Genomic DNA, 14,906 nt, shown 5'->3' on the forward strand with positions numbered 1-14,906 from the left:
AAAACTTTAAAGCGAAACTTTTAATTCTACGGTTTCGTCATTATTTTCCGATCGTTTAAAGAATTCTTTGTCGACCGTTTCGTAACATTCTATGGCATAATTCAGGATGAACATACTTTTTAAAGTTATCAACAACTATCCAAGCATGTTTTGAAATCACAGTCTCGATACTTGAACTCGTTACTTTCAGAACTTGAGTCCAACACTGAACTCTTGTTTTTGCGATTTCCGATATCATAACGGATATCCTTTCTAAACGAATCGAGAACAACGCGCGTGCCAAAAGCCATCCACCACGATGGACTTCCTGGGACTAAAAAATATATCGCATTATCGACTTTTAAACTGTATCGTAATGTGCGTGGTACAACTACTTTCTTCGTCGACCACATCCTGTGATTTCCATTCGAACGCAACGATACTGTCCCAATTAATTAAACAACCAGTTCGAGGCAAGTACTTGAGCGTACAGCATGGTAAACATCGAACGCAAAGATGATCGAAAATCGTGAGAATCTGATCACTGCCATCGAGAACGACGACCAAGACACGGCGACACGTATCCTTACCGAAGAATTCGATAACAAGTTCCTCCAACCTGTCGGAGTTGTTCGAGTGACTGCGGTTCAACTGGCTGCTTGGCACGGAAGAATAAACTTGCTTCGCCTACTGTACGAAAACGGTGCCGACGTAAACGCGACAGACAAAATCGGAAGATCCGCGTTGTTTCACGCCGCTCATCATGGAAATTGCCAAGTGGTGAATTGGTTACTGGAACACGGAGCATGTACGGATAGCAGAGTCGGCATCGATTCTTGCTTCAAGGATTTCACCGGTCTATCTCTCGACCAGAGTTTTATAGGCCGAAACGTTAGTTGAAACGTGGGTCGAAGCTTTACAGTATTGTACGATTATTGTAAAATATCGATTACTTCGTTTCGTTAGTTGCCAATCCCGGAATGTTGGGGTAGAACGGCTCTGCACCAGGCGGTAAAGAACAATCACTCCGAAGTGGTCGGGATTTTGATAAATGCCGGAGCAGACGCAAATGTTCGAGACGAACGCGGAATCACGCCGTTACTCTTAGCAGGATCTACCGTGGCTCGAGAAGATGCCCCTGAGGTGTCCAAGTTTGTTGCCATTGTAGAGAGCCTCGTGGCCGCGAAGGCGTCGACAAACGTAATTCATCCCGATACAGGTTTCGATAATTCGTATTCGTTTACTTTATTATCGGTTTGCTACCACGACACCTTTATTAAATCTGAACCTACTCGAACAAAGGCACCACGTCGCTTCATCACGCCGTAGTATTAGGGAGTTTGTTGGCAACAAAAATATTGTTGGATGGAGGCGCGTGGCCCCTTTATCGATGCAAAAGCACAGGAAGCACTCCTGTTCATATTGCCGCCAGCATTGGAAGCCTAGAGATTCTTAGGGTTCTTCTATCGGCGATACCTCCCGAGCATGTGGACATTCGAGACAAGGTAGTAGATTCGTTCCCTACAATTTGTTAATTTGAGAATTAGTCTCGGTGATCGGTTTGTTTCTTGCGCGTTCAGATTAATCGGACGCCGCTTCACAGAGCCTCTTATCAAGGACACCGCCGATGCGTTCGGGCGTTAATCGATCAGGGTGGTAACCTAGCCGCAGAAACGAAAACTGGTGTCACCGTTATCGACGCCATCTTCGCTCACATACAAGCACCGGTATTATTTTTAATGGACATCTTGGATTCTCAAGTGCGAATTAACAACCTTGCGGATAAAAATTCATGCGTAAGGACCAAGTATAACAACAGGTTATTGCCGAGATCTCTAACGTCGATAACTTTCTCCATTGTTTTTGTTTCATGCTCTTCGAACCAAGATCACCGTGGACTTCAACGTGCTAGCACCGAAAGGAGAACTACAAATGGGGGTGGTCGCGTCCCTCATCGCGGCAGCTTCGAACGTGGAGCAATTAACGATACTGCAACATCCACTGGTAGAAACATTCCTCTGGTTAAAATGGTCCAAGCTAAAAGTATTCTTCTCGAGTCTGGTCCTCGTCCAGGCTCTGTTCGTCTTCTCCCTGTCCGGATACTCGATAAGTTTATTGCAATACGAGACCGATCGTGCCTCGTTAAGAATGATTCTAACTCTCTGTTCGTGCATTCTGTTGTTCCACAATATGGCCCAGGTGTTGATGGTGCCAAGGTTCGTTCGAAACACGTTATCAGAATATTCTCTTATTCCTTTCTGTATATTGTCGATGATTTCAGGTATTATTTGAGACAGTTCGAGACGTGGCTGTCGTTTGCATGCGCGACGATATCGCTGGCGGTTTCGGTAAGTAGCGGTTACGCGGGAAGAATTGTGATCCAGGAAAGGGGGAAGGTATTAAACGCTCTTCAGCAACCCTCGCAATGGGTGTTGCATTCCATCAGCGTGGCAATCTTACTTGGCTGGATAGAAATGATGCTGTTGGTTGGCCGTCTACCAATGTATGGATATTACGCGCTCATGTTCTCCACGGTATTGAAGAATATTCTCAAGGTCAGTCGGATAAATCGTCGGGTAAAAAGACGCTCGGTTCATATTCGTGCGCGTACATCTGTTAAAAAAATTCTAAATGTTCTTTGTTCGTGCACGTAAATCTGGTGAAACGCGCACGAATAAAAGCCAGACATATTCGAGGCCGTAAAACGTTTTCACGGCAAGTCTGAACAGGGACAACGTTAACCCTGATTTAATGCCGAGGGAGGTTTTTAATTCCGTCTCTGTTACGGAAGATCCGTATTTAGTCGGAACGAAAGGTAAGAGAGCCCAAGCCGGAGCCGGAGCCCTTCCCTTCGGCGAATATCGTTAGAAATGAAAAGCCGGAGAGGAGGACCAAGGTTCTAAATGTCTCCTCCTCGGTGATACGGCTCTCCCGCCAGGACCCACTTGCCTACCCTTGCGCGCGAGCCCACCACCCTCGCGATTATAACAACGCGCATCCGGAGCTTTTTATTTCCTTTCAGGTTCTCCTAGCGTTCGTCTGCCTGATTGTCGGATTCGCGTTGAGCTTCGCCGTTTTGTTCCACGGGAACGACCAGTTTCGCGATTCCTGGAGGGCCGTCGTGAAGACCGTGGTAATGATGATGGGTGAGTACGAGTACGGGGCCCTGTTCTCTGACGAGAAGAATGGGAGTTCCTTCCTACCAGCCACGAGCAGGCTCGTGTTCCTCGCTTTCGTCATGCTCGCTAGTATCGTCCTGATGAACCTGATGATCGGTCTCGCGGTCAATGACATCCAGGGCCTCGAGAAGGAGGTACGATTTGCCAATATTATTCCTCGCGTATCCGTACTCGATGCGAAACCATCAGCCGGCTGATTCACTTTCGGGTTATTTGAGTAAACCGACGGAAACGCGCTAGAAATTTCTGCCTTGACAAACATTTACATTCGCTATATCCCTTCTTGAAATTAACTTCGTTATTATTATTATTACATATATCCAGGGTCACATTCGCCAACTGCTCAAGCAAGCCGAATTCGTCAGCCATTTGGAAAGGCTGACGTCACACTGAATCTTTCGTAGCAATTGGCTACATCCTCGGTTAAGTTCGCTACTAGACTCGAGACGCGGCATTCCCACAAAAATTACGTTTGGCTGTCACGAGCATTATTTTCATGAATCATCGCCCGACATCCCGATGAAGCTGAGAGAGTCGTTGTTCCTGCTGGCTTCGAGTAACATGCGCGACACAGAAAGGTGAACAAATTATACAACAAACGGACAAGTTCCGTAACGGCGCGGCGCGGCGCAGCGCGGCGCGACGCGGCGAACCGCGAGCATTTTAATTAATAATTCCGCCGTAACGATCCGAACTTCGTGCACCTTAAATAAAGCGCCCTTTTTCTCTAGTTCGATAACGAGCGGCGATTACGAGAACAACAACAACAACGCGGAATTAACGTCACTGTTGGAACAAGTGCTGTTACAATTAAGGACATCTTATTATCCATGCGCGACCAGACTAAAGTCTGCAAGGTCCTTTAATACGCGAAATCAAACGTGTCGAAGAAAGAGTACAAATTTGTAGAGTAGGATCAAGAATATTACGTATACTTTGTACTCGTTACGCCGGATATTAATGTACCTTAAGTAGGTTATGGTAAGTAATACGTATTATACAAATTAAAAAGCAGGAACATGCAATTATAAAAATTGCATGAATACGTGCACGCGTTTGTACGTAGCGCCATACGTCGATACCGAAGGTATAGTGTTTTACCGACGCAGCACCATAAGTTTTGTATCGGGTACGGATCTCTGCATAGATGTCTCTGCAAGACTTTATTCTTCCAGAATTGCACTTGAATTCTCGAATAGGATTGCGGTAAGTTGCGAGCAACTCACCAATTACTAGGAATTTCCTTCGTTGTGTCATCGATACGTATAATTCTTTAAGTAAATCCGATGTGTCTTCCACGTTTGATATTTACAGTCGTTTAACGCGTGCCAATCGTTGCAATTTCACTTTCTATACCTGTTTCGATCTCCTTACTCGACTCCCCATAGTACTTTCCAAGAATGTAACGAGGACGCGATTCGTGCGACGCACCCAAAGATTCGAGTAGTTTTATGTTACAGCATAATCGTAGTTTGCGACGAAATTTATTGTAATCGATACAAAAGTTGCAAATACGTTAATTCAGGAACGAACACGCGCACGCGAACCGTGTTCGTTGTTCGAAGAATAATTAACGCGAAATCTAACAAAGCTAGATGTATCGATTCCGGTATTTGAGGTTATTAATATGGATGTAATGTGCGCGCCTAAGTAATCGCGAACGATCACGTGGATTGTATCAATAGGATATGACGTTATAGCGGTTTGACCACTTGTCATTGAGTCGATCTTAAATTTATTACGATACTTTGATACGAGGTGATTATCTTCTGGTCGCGCGATTAACACGCACACGGTCCGCTTTGTTCGTTCCGATCCCCGGAAACGGCACAAAAGTCAGCTTTGTTACCAGCTAATAAGAGTACTCGTGTTTTTGTCCAGATTTTAATTAAATACGGAAATCGGATAGGTCGGTGGCGGGCGCATATATTATCATAAATTAACGTTCACCCGCGGCTATAAAGAAATCACGCGCACACCTGCCTTAACGGTTGTAACGTGCTCAACCGAGTGTTTTGCAACCCGGCTCTTTTTTATTTTTCGAAAACGGTATCAAACAGCATCGTTTCGTTGAATTCAACGTGCACGCTAAAGGAAAAAAGGAGGCGTCGCCGAGCCGAATAAAAAGGTTGCTTTAACAGGATACATAATGTATAGGGTCGACTTTGAAACGCGCAACGAAACCAGAGAAAAATTCACGAACGAGTTTTCTCGATTCCAAAGATTTCCAGGTAACAAATAGTATGAGAATTTGCACCTCGTACGAAATCGTTTATCGTCACTATTGAACGGAAACTCGCCATCCAAGGTATAAATTGGCTACGATACAGTCTTTTCTCTTTCCTTAGGTTAATCGATCGTCGAAGGATGTTGGTATCGATATACTAAAACGGTCGTTACAGATTCCCGGCTTTAACCTCATCGAGATGTAGAAAAATATACATGTACGACAGCGAAAAATAAGCAGCTATAGAAAAATAGAGGAATTTTGTGTAACAAATATGGAAAGTAGTACTAATAGACAGGTGTGTAAGATTAATTTACTCTGTGCAACAGAGGTATACTGCTGTTTTACGATAAAAGTAACATTTAGAATTATAGACAAGTAAATGGTCACCACTGCATGTAACGCAGCACCCGTGATAGGAGTATCGATGGAGATAATAGCGACGATGATAAGTACAACGGTAGCGTCGGGGGGTGGGTTTAAAGGTGACGATAGGAATAAAAAAAGATCAACATGGTTGTTATCGAGAGAAGCAAAGTTAGCGTTCGCGGAGGGTCAACGATGTTGAAGTTTGACGAGAAGAGCACAGCGGTGCAGGAATGACAGTGGCAGAAACGATGGTGTCAGTAACGGGGCGACGGTGGCATCAACAACGATGCGGTGGTGGCGATCGCGGCAGCGGCAGTGGCGCGGTATCGTCGTAGACGGTGCTAGGAGTTCGGGTGAGCTCGCACAGTTTCGGGTGGGGTCGGTTCGCCGCCTTGCCTGCCATGACTGGCCGGTCGTGGCCTCGCGGGGGGTGAGGGTGGGGGCGCTGTGGCGCGTCGGCGAGGGAAGCCGCGGCAGTGAATCCGGCGTCGTGATTGGTCGTCGCGTGGGAGAGCCGCCCGCCCGAGCTCACCGTGGCCGGCAGTCAGTACCGAGCATCCAGGCAGAGTACATCGAGCCATCGGAGTCGGGGTGAGATACGGAAACACGCACCTCGGGACCTTATCACGGGCACGATGGCCGTCCGGCGCGTGCACCGTCAACATCAACAGCAAGAACAACAACGTCGTCACCGTCGTCGTAGTGCCGTACTCGTCGCGCGTGTACTTGGCAGTCGTCTGCAGACGGAATCACAGCAACAGCATCGTGCGCTCGCCAAAGTATCGTGGCCACCATCGTACGGATACGTGGCGCGCGGACTATGTGCCTGGTGCACGCAATAAGAAACGAAACAGAAAGAGAAAGCACGACGCCCCGGAAATTTGCTGCGTGCTTATTTGACACACACGGTCCGCCACTACACACTACCTACTACATCACGTTCCTTCCGCCGTTACCTCCTCTGTCCTCTCGTTTTTAAGTCCCCGTAACGCACCTCCTTTCTCTCCTTCTTATACGCCAGACGTCCCACGCGGTCCTCGTATCTTCGGTGAGATTACGTTTCAGTTAATAAGCGAGGAAAACGCGCGTCGGTCGTTAAACCTTGCCCCATTGCCATGCGTCGTTTAAATTTCTGTTGTAGAACGTCGTAAACCGAAATATATATACATACATACATATATAGATATATATATATATATCGTGTTTTGACTGGTGGTGCGTTTTAATTGTTCTTCGTTTCGCGATTTCGTCGGTGCAACGTTCTTGTGCCCGTTCCGGGAAGTGTGTAGCCTAACCTCCGTCGACGACGGTGGCGACGGTGGTGCGGAGGCAAAGGTGACGGTGAACCGTTTCTCTGTGCTTCGTCGTATTGTATTGTCTGTTCTGTGCGACAACAGTGAGACAGAAAAGGGCGAGTGTCCGTCGGTGGCGTCGTTTAAACGCGCGCGCGTTGTCTCTTTAACCTAGTATTGGATCCGACGGATCGGTCGTTGAAGCTGCCGCTGGTGCGTCGTTGGACGTACGCGGATAAATCGCGGCCGGCACGCGAACACCGAGTTTTGAAATTGCCGCGGTACTCGGATCGGCCGCCTAACCTCTCGTCAGTCCTGCGGACACACCTCTCGCGTTAAGTCGGTGGACGACAAAGACAGGAAAAACGGTGGCCGTCGTTCGGCCAGCAATAATGCCGCACGTGAGCAGCAGCGGCGGCGGCGACGATCTCGGCAGCGAGGACGAGGTCAAGGTTTTCAAGGATGAGGGCGAGGACGAGAAGAGGTCCTCCGAGAACCTCACCGAGGAGAAAAGTTCCCTCATTGACCTCACGGAATCTGAGGTGCGTCGACACAGCCCCTTGTTACCGTCTCTAATTCTACAAATTGCTCGCGTCGTGTGCAACGCAACGTCGTCTCAGTCTCTTCTTCTTTTATCCGTCTCTTCGTTCGTGACAGCCTAAGGACGTCGGCATTAAGTGCGTGCATGTGTGTTGCAGGAAAAGGTCTCGCTCGCCGGTGGAAGTTACGCGACGACGGGCAAGACGTCGACAAGATCGGATCTCAGCCCCGTTTTCGGTAAGCCTTCATCCTCGTCTTATTTACTTTGCTCTCTTGCGCGTACGAAAGAATATTTCCTTGCGTCGAGTGTCGCGAAGTTTGTTCGAATCGATAGACAGCCATAATAGCGTGCGGAATATTTAATCGCGATGCAGACCATTCGGCTTAATGCTAATCTCGCGTACGAGATATTTCTATGTCTTACAAAATTTCAAATTACCGCCTGCAAAGATCAATACTCGAGGTTTAAGACGCTTTCCTAAATTCGACACGATTATTTTTTACGCGTAGGCTATCGTCCGGGTAAGCATTTCGTATAGCCCGATTCTACATATTTGATCTCAACGCTGATAACGTAAAGATTGGCGAGTCGTCGGACGTAATTCTTCCGTCGGACGTTTATCGCTGGTCGGCTATGAAATCTGATAACGTGTTATGGTATTATATGCATGTCGTGGGGGGCAGCTCTGATTCATATAAATTAACGTCATTGTAGGTGGTTATCTTACGATCTGGTAACGTAATCTACTCATGGCAAATCGCTTTTATGTTCTAATGATAATTTAGACAGCTCGCGTCAAGCTAAATCGTACGTTTTAACGTTTCTGTTCGCACCCCGATCAACAATATATGTTCCAGCAAGTGATCAAGAACAAGATTATAACCATTGTATTATAGTTTGTTGCATTGGATTGCTGAAAACGACTCGGTAGCGTGTTTCTGATTATTTCGTTGCCGCGTTTCCGTTGAAAACACTGGCCCACGTTCGGATTATCTCCTCGCGTTAAATATACACGTGCGTTTATCGCGAATAGTTGAACGCAATTATTCTACCGTGATTGAATCGAGTAATTGAAATTACGCAAACGTTGGGACGAAAATACATGTTCGTTGAATTCTTTCCATTCTCTACTACCGACGGACTGAATCCGAATTCGTTACATTGTCAGGCACTAATTAGACTAGCATTTTTTACACCCTGCATCGCGTCATTTGTTTCTTTTTTTTTGTGTGTGTGTTTCAAAATTCAGCACAAACACGCTCGTTTAACTTTGAAAGAGAAATCGAATCTCAAAGAATTTATCTGTCTACGGTTTGCGGTCCTGTTTGAATGTTCAGCAAGTATGTTGTAAATAATTTACAAGAATGACAGCGTTGGATTCGCGGAAGCAACCGTAAACAACGCGATCAAACATATCATTCGCAATACGTTCCAAACTATTGTATTTGTCTGTCCGTTTTCTTAACAGATTGAGAAAAACACAACTTTTTCAGACTACAAACGTAGCCTGACAAATTATTGATAATTGCAGTATATTTTAAATTAAATTCGGATCAATTTATAATCGATAACAAATGGGATATCATCGATACAGTGTCGCAAAATTTTCTTCAAAAGGGGCATGACCCGTCGGCAGGTTACACAACAGCTTACGTATTAACGCGTACAGAGATGATTGTACTTGTTATTAAGTAGAAACTAGCGAGAAACGATTTGAAGAATGCGTCAGTTGATTGGACCGCTCGTATTGTTGATCGAAACGCACAAGTGTCGCGCGCGTGCTTGTTGTCTTCCTCTTTGTTTCTTTCTTCTCAGTCGCATTTTTCAGTTGATCGTGCGACCAAGTAAAAGTAACTGGAAGAATGGAAAGTAATCGCGCGCCGAGGGGTAAATCGAATCGACGTGGTTAAGAGCGAAAAGGGGTTTTCGGCGAGAAACCGCGGGGAAAGTTAATTCCAATTTGCCGAGGGAAATTGACCGAAGTTTACGGAACGCTGTTATTCTCGCGACAGGTTTGAAACAAATTGTAACTCGTTACCCGACGGTATACAATGAAACACGCCGGATCTCTCGGCTGCACGGGTTCCTCCCTGAACAGACTTTGTCACTGACAAATCGATGTCGTGCCGGCGAACACGCTGTCACTGTGTTGCCAAAACAGTTTAACCAGTTACCTTTCGTTTTTGCTTGATTTTGACGAGTCGTCCAACGTCTCGAAGCAACGACCACTTTTACAGAATGTCGACAAAGTGTCGCTTTCGATCGGAAGAACTTTCTATTCGGTTATTTTTCGATCACCTGTTGTGTGTAATGTCTATCGATTGTTCACCTTCCATTTGTTAGTACAGTCTAGCTATCTCTGGTTTTACCATTGGTTTAAGTCAACCGTTAAATCATTTTATCAGAAAACTATTGTAATAGTTTGAAGGTAGATGTATCTCAGCCCATAATTACTATCCATAAAATATTTAATGTTCCTATAGCGATAGAATCTTGACAGAATTATGCAAGTTTCATTCATAAATAACTAATGAAACTTTTAGATTTGCTCGTAAACTGACTCTCGACGTGATGCTCGTAAATTCATTCGGAAATTAAAATCCATTAATTAGTTTTTTAAATCGATATGTATACGACCGAAGCCGCAAGCAGAAGCTACTTTACACACGAGTACATAGAACAAATTTTATTTGTTGTTCGTGAATAAAATTTGCTCGACTCTGCTAGGAATCGATCGAAAATAATTGGTTTTAAATACTGTATATTTTAGCAAATTAATTTAAAGAAACTGAATACATATACCTTGGAAAAAGCAATTACTCTTCATACTGTGTCTGGGTGTGTGAGATCCCTATCGTTGTACCTAAAGAAAACAGTTGCGCACTCTTACACGATTATGACACCACTGAGATCATCATCCGCCTGCAAGAAAATATGTACATGTAATCCTAGCCCATACGTGTTTCTCATTTTCTTGAAGTAACAAACAAATGTACCGCTGGATTATTGCGTAGTACATAGTTACGAGTTACTATTTTTATTCTGAAAAAACATCGTTCCATCGAATTTTATCAGAAGAACTTAGCATTTCGTTGAAAAAAAAAGAATTCGAGCAGAAATTGGGAGATTTACCTTATGCGTGCCTCGAAGACATGAAAACTTGTTAAAGAACGTTTATTTGTATTGTTTACAACGACAAAGATATTAAGGTGGTTCGTGTTCGGTCACCCTTGAGGAAAATTTTAATGGGAGATTCTAGAGGCCAAAATAAGACGAAAATCAAGGATACTAATTTGTTGATTGAGGCTTCGTTAAAAAGTTATAGAAACATTTTCGGTAAAGAATTTTTTTCTCGAAAGTCCGTAGGATTTCGGAGGTATATCCATTCACCAAAAATGATTGTAATTGACCCCCGCAACTGAAAATAATTTTTTCAGAATTAATTAAAAATTTTATTTTTCGTCGAAAAATTTAGGCACCTACCCCCTGTCGATTTTTCTTAAAAATTCGTTTTTCATTTTTAGTAATTTTGTTTGACGCCCTACAGAAAAGTTGTCTAATACTTTTTTGTAGGTACCTATGAGCTCTACTTCAGAAAAAAAGTTTCATTGAAATACATTCACAATCGTAGGAATTATGGCTGTTTGAAAATTGGACCAGTTTTAGGGGGTTTTTCTCATTTTGCAGGGTCAAGAACCAACTTTTCGAATATTTTTGCGATTTATACATATTCTCCATCAAAATACGCGTAGTTTGCTGTTTTAAACATTAAAATCGTCCAATCCGTTCAGAAGTTATGACGTTTTAAAGATACGCATGAAATTTCAGGGTAACATTTCTGGCCTGGAATTACATTTTCGATTAGGAATTTTTTTCTCAAGAATGGTTAGGATTTCGAGGGTATGTCTATTGACCAAAAATGATTGTAATTGTCCCCCGCAACCAAAAATAATTTTTCCGTGAATGATTTGAAATTTTTTAATTTAATTTCGTTCATAACTTTTTAACGAAGCCTCAATCAACAAATTGATATTCTTGATTTTCGTCTTATTTTGGCCTCTAGAATCTCCCATTAAAATTTTTCCTAGGTCTGGCCGGACACCCTGTATATCGTCTTAAACGTTGTTTGTTCATAGCCAGGTTCATAAAGGCGTAAACGAAACCGCGGAGTGTTAAATTATTGTAATTTGTCTTGTCCGAACAGTAGCGACGAGCAGCAGCTCCGACACGACACGAAAATCACTTTCTGTGACGTACAATTACGCGCAAATAACGCGTGGGGATCAGAATTCGTTGCACTCGCCGGCCGGGAGAACGTGCAAAATATTACGTCGGGATCCGTCGTAATCGCTTAAGTGGTTAATTATGGTGCTTCGAGGAAGGCTAGAGGAGGCCGAGGTGGGATTAATCTTGGCATCAATTACTTCACTGGACCCTTTTTTTATGCCCAGTGAAACTAGTTTTCCACCAGGAGCTCGTTTCTGAATGGAGCGTGATGCGTTGGATATCTTTTTTCCATCCATTTAGACGCTGTTTGCCACGCTCGTATCCATCGATGGTCCGCGCGTACATTTCTACGCTCGTTAGAGCGAGTCTTTTATTTTCTCCAAGTTTGGTCGTTGAACTCTCTGCATTTTCCGATCGACGACACACGATTATTTCTGAAAATATTTTTTAACGGTGCGCTGTCTTCCATTTGTCAACTTTTCGAGGGACACGAGGATGGTTCAAATATTTCCATTGCGTGCTTCGTAGCAAACGACGCGTCGGTGTAACGGCAGGAGATATGTCTCTGGTTTTCGGGCAATTTCGAAACTCACGAATACATTTAACCGTGTGTCGTAAATTATTATTGCACGCGAATAAAAATGCCGCGACACGTATGCGTTCGTCTATATTTTCGATCCTCGAAATTTCAGAGATCCGTTTCCTAAAACTATTGCATAACTTCTTCAGTTGCGATTATAAAGCCAATTACTCCCTTATGAAAGCAACGTAATACGAAATATGTCGTATCGGAAGTTTGCACAGGTTTGCACAATTCGTGACTGGTCGGCGCGTGTTGCTGACTTGACAAATGTTTGCACCATTTACACTCGTTTTGCTATTACGCAGATTCACCAGATTTCCTTGCTTCGTTGCGCTCTCTGTACAATGGCCTAACTATTGCTAATTATCAGACACGCCTCGTTAAACCTAACAATGACCAAGTACATTTATGCAGTGTGTTATCGAACAATATCACTCGCAACGTGTATCGCTTAGCATCGCGACACTGACACTAGACTCCATAATGGTGCAGCAAGTCGTGTTCGTGCTGTATCTTGTAGAATCGTCTTTTCAGTTTATTATTATAAACTGTTGAGGTTCTTTACTGCACAGTGTATTATTTTAATTATATACGTTTTATTTGTAACAAGTAATGAGAAGAACAATTAGCGGTAGGACACGTGTTACGGTACATTACAGACTGATTTAAAAATCAATAAGTGATCCAACAGGTGGCGATCGATTACTTGCTCTACTTTATCGACGCAAGTGAGATTTACCATTAAGTTTTGTCTTGTTACTCCTGACATAAACAATTCCATGTACATGATGAAGTTGCAATCACACGTCTCTAAATTTGAAAAACTAGATTACGAAAATAAGTACGTACATAGAGGGTCGTTGTAAATTTGATCGTAAGGGTCGTGGGGATGAGAAAAAGGAATAGAATTGGAAAAAATGCAAGTGATGGGGCCGCGTCGCGACCCGTTCCAAATGGTTTGGCCATTTTCCGAATCTGCGAGCTCGCCGGTGCACGGTGACGAGATTTTCCGTGGCTGGAGCTCCGGCAATCCTCTAGTAGCGAGTCGCTGTTCGCAAAAGCGCTGGCTCACCGCGGCGATATACACTTTGTCGCTACTTGGAAACTACCTCCGCCTCCGGATTGCACCTCGCCGCGTGAATATCGGGATGCAGCTCCGCTCCGGCCATAGTGGGAAGGGAAAGGAAGAAGAGCTCGAGAAAAGCGGTAGAGCGAGAAGGAGCAAGAGATAGATATACCGAGGGGAGAGAACCATAAACGATGTGTCTCGTTGTGCGAAGTAATTGACGAGTTCGCGTGTAGGCGGTTGAGCGCCTAGATCGCCTCGAGCGTACCGTAGGCTTATCCTCAGAGACGAAAAACGAAACGAAACGAAACGAGCAGCCCTAATACCGACCGAGGAGCCGTGAGGAGGCGGAAAGGGCAGGAGGTGGGTTCGCGCGGGTCGACACAGGAGGAGAGGAAACGAGACGAGAGAGATGGACGAACAGACTGTGGGCAACGAGAGAGCGAGACGGTCAGAAATTGACAGAAGAGTCGGTTAGTCGTAAAGGGAACGAGAAGGAGATAGAAATTGAGAGTGGGTTAGCCGGTGAGCTCGAGAACGAGACGAGAATATGTGCGCGATAGAGAATTAGCAAGCGAGCGAGCGAGCGAGCCAGCAAGCAACCGACCGACCGACCGACCGACCGCGAAGAAGGGAAAGAGGAAAGAGAGGCTGCTGCATCACCCTGAACTTGCCCGAATACCTTCCCTCCGAACCGTACGGTGTGTATCCGCTCACCAATGCACATGGCACCCAAGCAAGTTCTCTCTTCTACCCTCCTCTTCACGCCTCTCTTGTACACCTCTCTCGCTCCCTCTTCCTCTTTCTCTCCCTCTCCCTCTCCCACTCAGTCTCTTCTCGTTCCTTCGCTCGAATCTCGCTCGCCCTTTCAGTCTGCTTCCTTTTCTCTTCTTACTTCGCCTCCTCTCGGAGTTAACCCACCCATTTCTTACGCTCCGCACCGTATACCGGGTGTCGACGTAATATTTTCGGATATAGATAGCTCGGTCGCCGGGCGACAGGGCACACGGAACTTCCGGTGCAATACGGAGGAGACGGAATTATTGGTCTTGGGCCCTCTGTAGTCCTGCGGTAGGTGGAGAGACCACGGATAGTTTGTCATTTTACGATGTTACCAAGAATCCAGGACACCGAAAATAGACTCGTTTTTCTAATCCGCTGCTAGAAATAATTAGAGGGTCCCGTGTTTGCACAACGAATCACACGTATTAACCCCGGCCAGGCAAGGCGTCGTCGTTGGCGCCTACAATTTTTTCGCAACTTCGGTACGGTGTTTATTGTTGCGAGATTATCGCAAAAGTTTAATTCCTTTTTATAATCCGGAATGCACGTGCTATTTTTTAAACGTGGAAAGGAGCGAAAGATTGCACGCAAATGATTTATCGTGAAAAGTAGCAAATTAAAATAGGTAAATAAAAAGCGTAAGATCACCGGAGGGTCAAA

General features: G+C 44.8%; 2 protein-coding genes across 3 annotated transcripts in view; both read left to right on the top strand.

Annotated features, from left to right (window-relative positions):
- Window positions 1-495: 495 nt before the first annotated feature.
- On the top strand, window positions 496-4,685 carry LOC143345337 (transient receptor potential channel pyrexia). The gene is made up of 9 exons (XM_076772351.1): window positions 496-870; window positions 946-1,198; window positions 1,282-1,484; window positions 1,560-1,775; window positions 1,867-2,195; window positions 2,261-2,534; window positions 3,002-3,292; window positions 3,483-3,736; window positions 3,890-4,685. Exons 1-8 carry the CDS (start codon window positions 496-498, stop codon window positions 3,549-3,551), a joined length of 2,010 nt encoding a protein of 669 aa, XP_076628466.1. The 3' UTR covers window positions 3,552-3,736; window positions 3,890-4,685.
- Window positions 4,686-6,244: 1,559 nt separating this feature from the next.
- The window catches only part of LOC143345217 (protein pangolin, isoforms A/H/I/S-like), a 193,086-nt gene continuing 184,424 nt past the window's right edge, over window positions 6,245-14,906 (top strand). Inside the window, exons 1-2 of one of the 2 annotated variants that reach the window (XM_076772108.1) lie at window positions 6,245-7,588; window positions 7,745-7,823. In XM_076772108.1, the coding sequence (XP_076628223.1) occupies window positions 7,439-7,588; window positions 7,745-7,823 (229 nt within the window). In that variant the 5' untranslated portion in view covers window positions 6,245-7,438. The remainder of the gene's footprint in view (window positions 7,589-7,744; window positions 7,824-14,906) is intronic. The other variant, XM_076772109.1, reaches the window with a different exon arrangement.

Source organism: Colletes latitarsis, chromosome 9 (genome assembly GCF_051014445.1).
Source record: "Colletes latitarsis isolate SP2378_abdomen chromosome 9, iyColLati1, whole genome shotgun sequence".
Classification (NCBI taxonomy): Eukaryota; Metazoa; Arthropoda; class Insecta; order Hymenoptera; family Colletidae; genus Colletes; species Colletes latitarsis.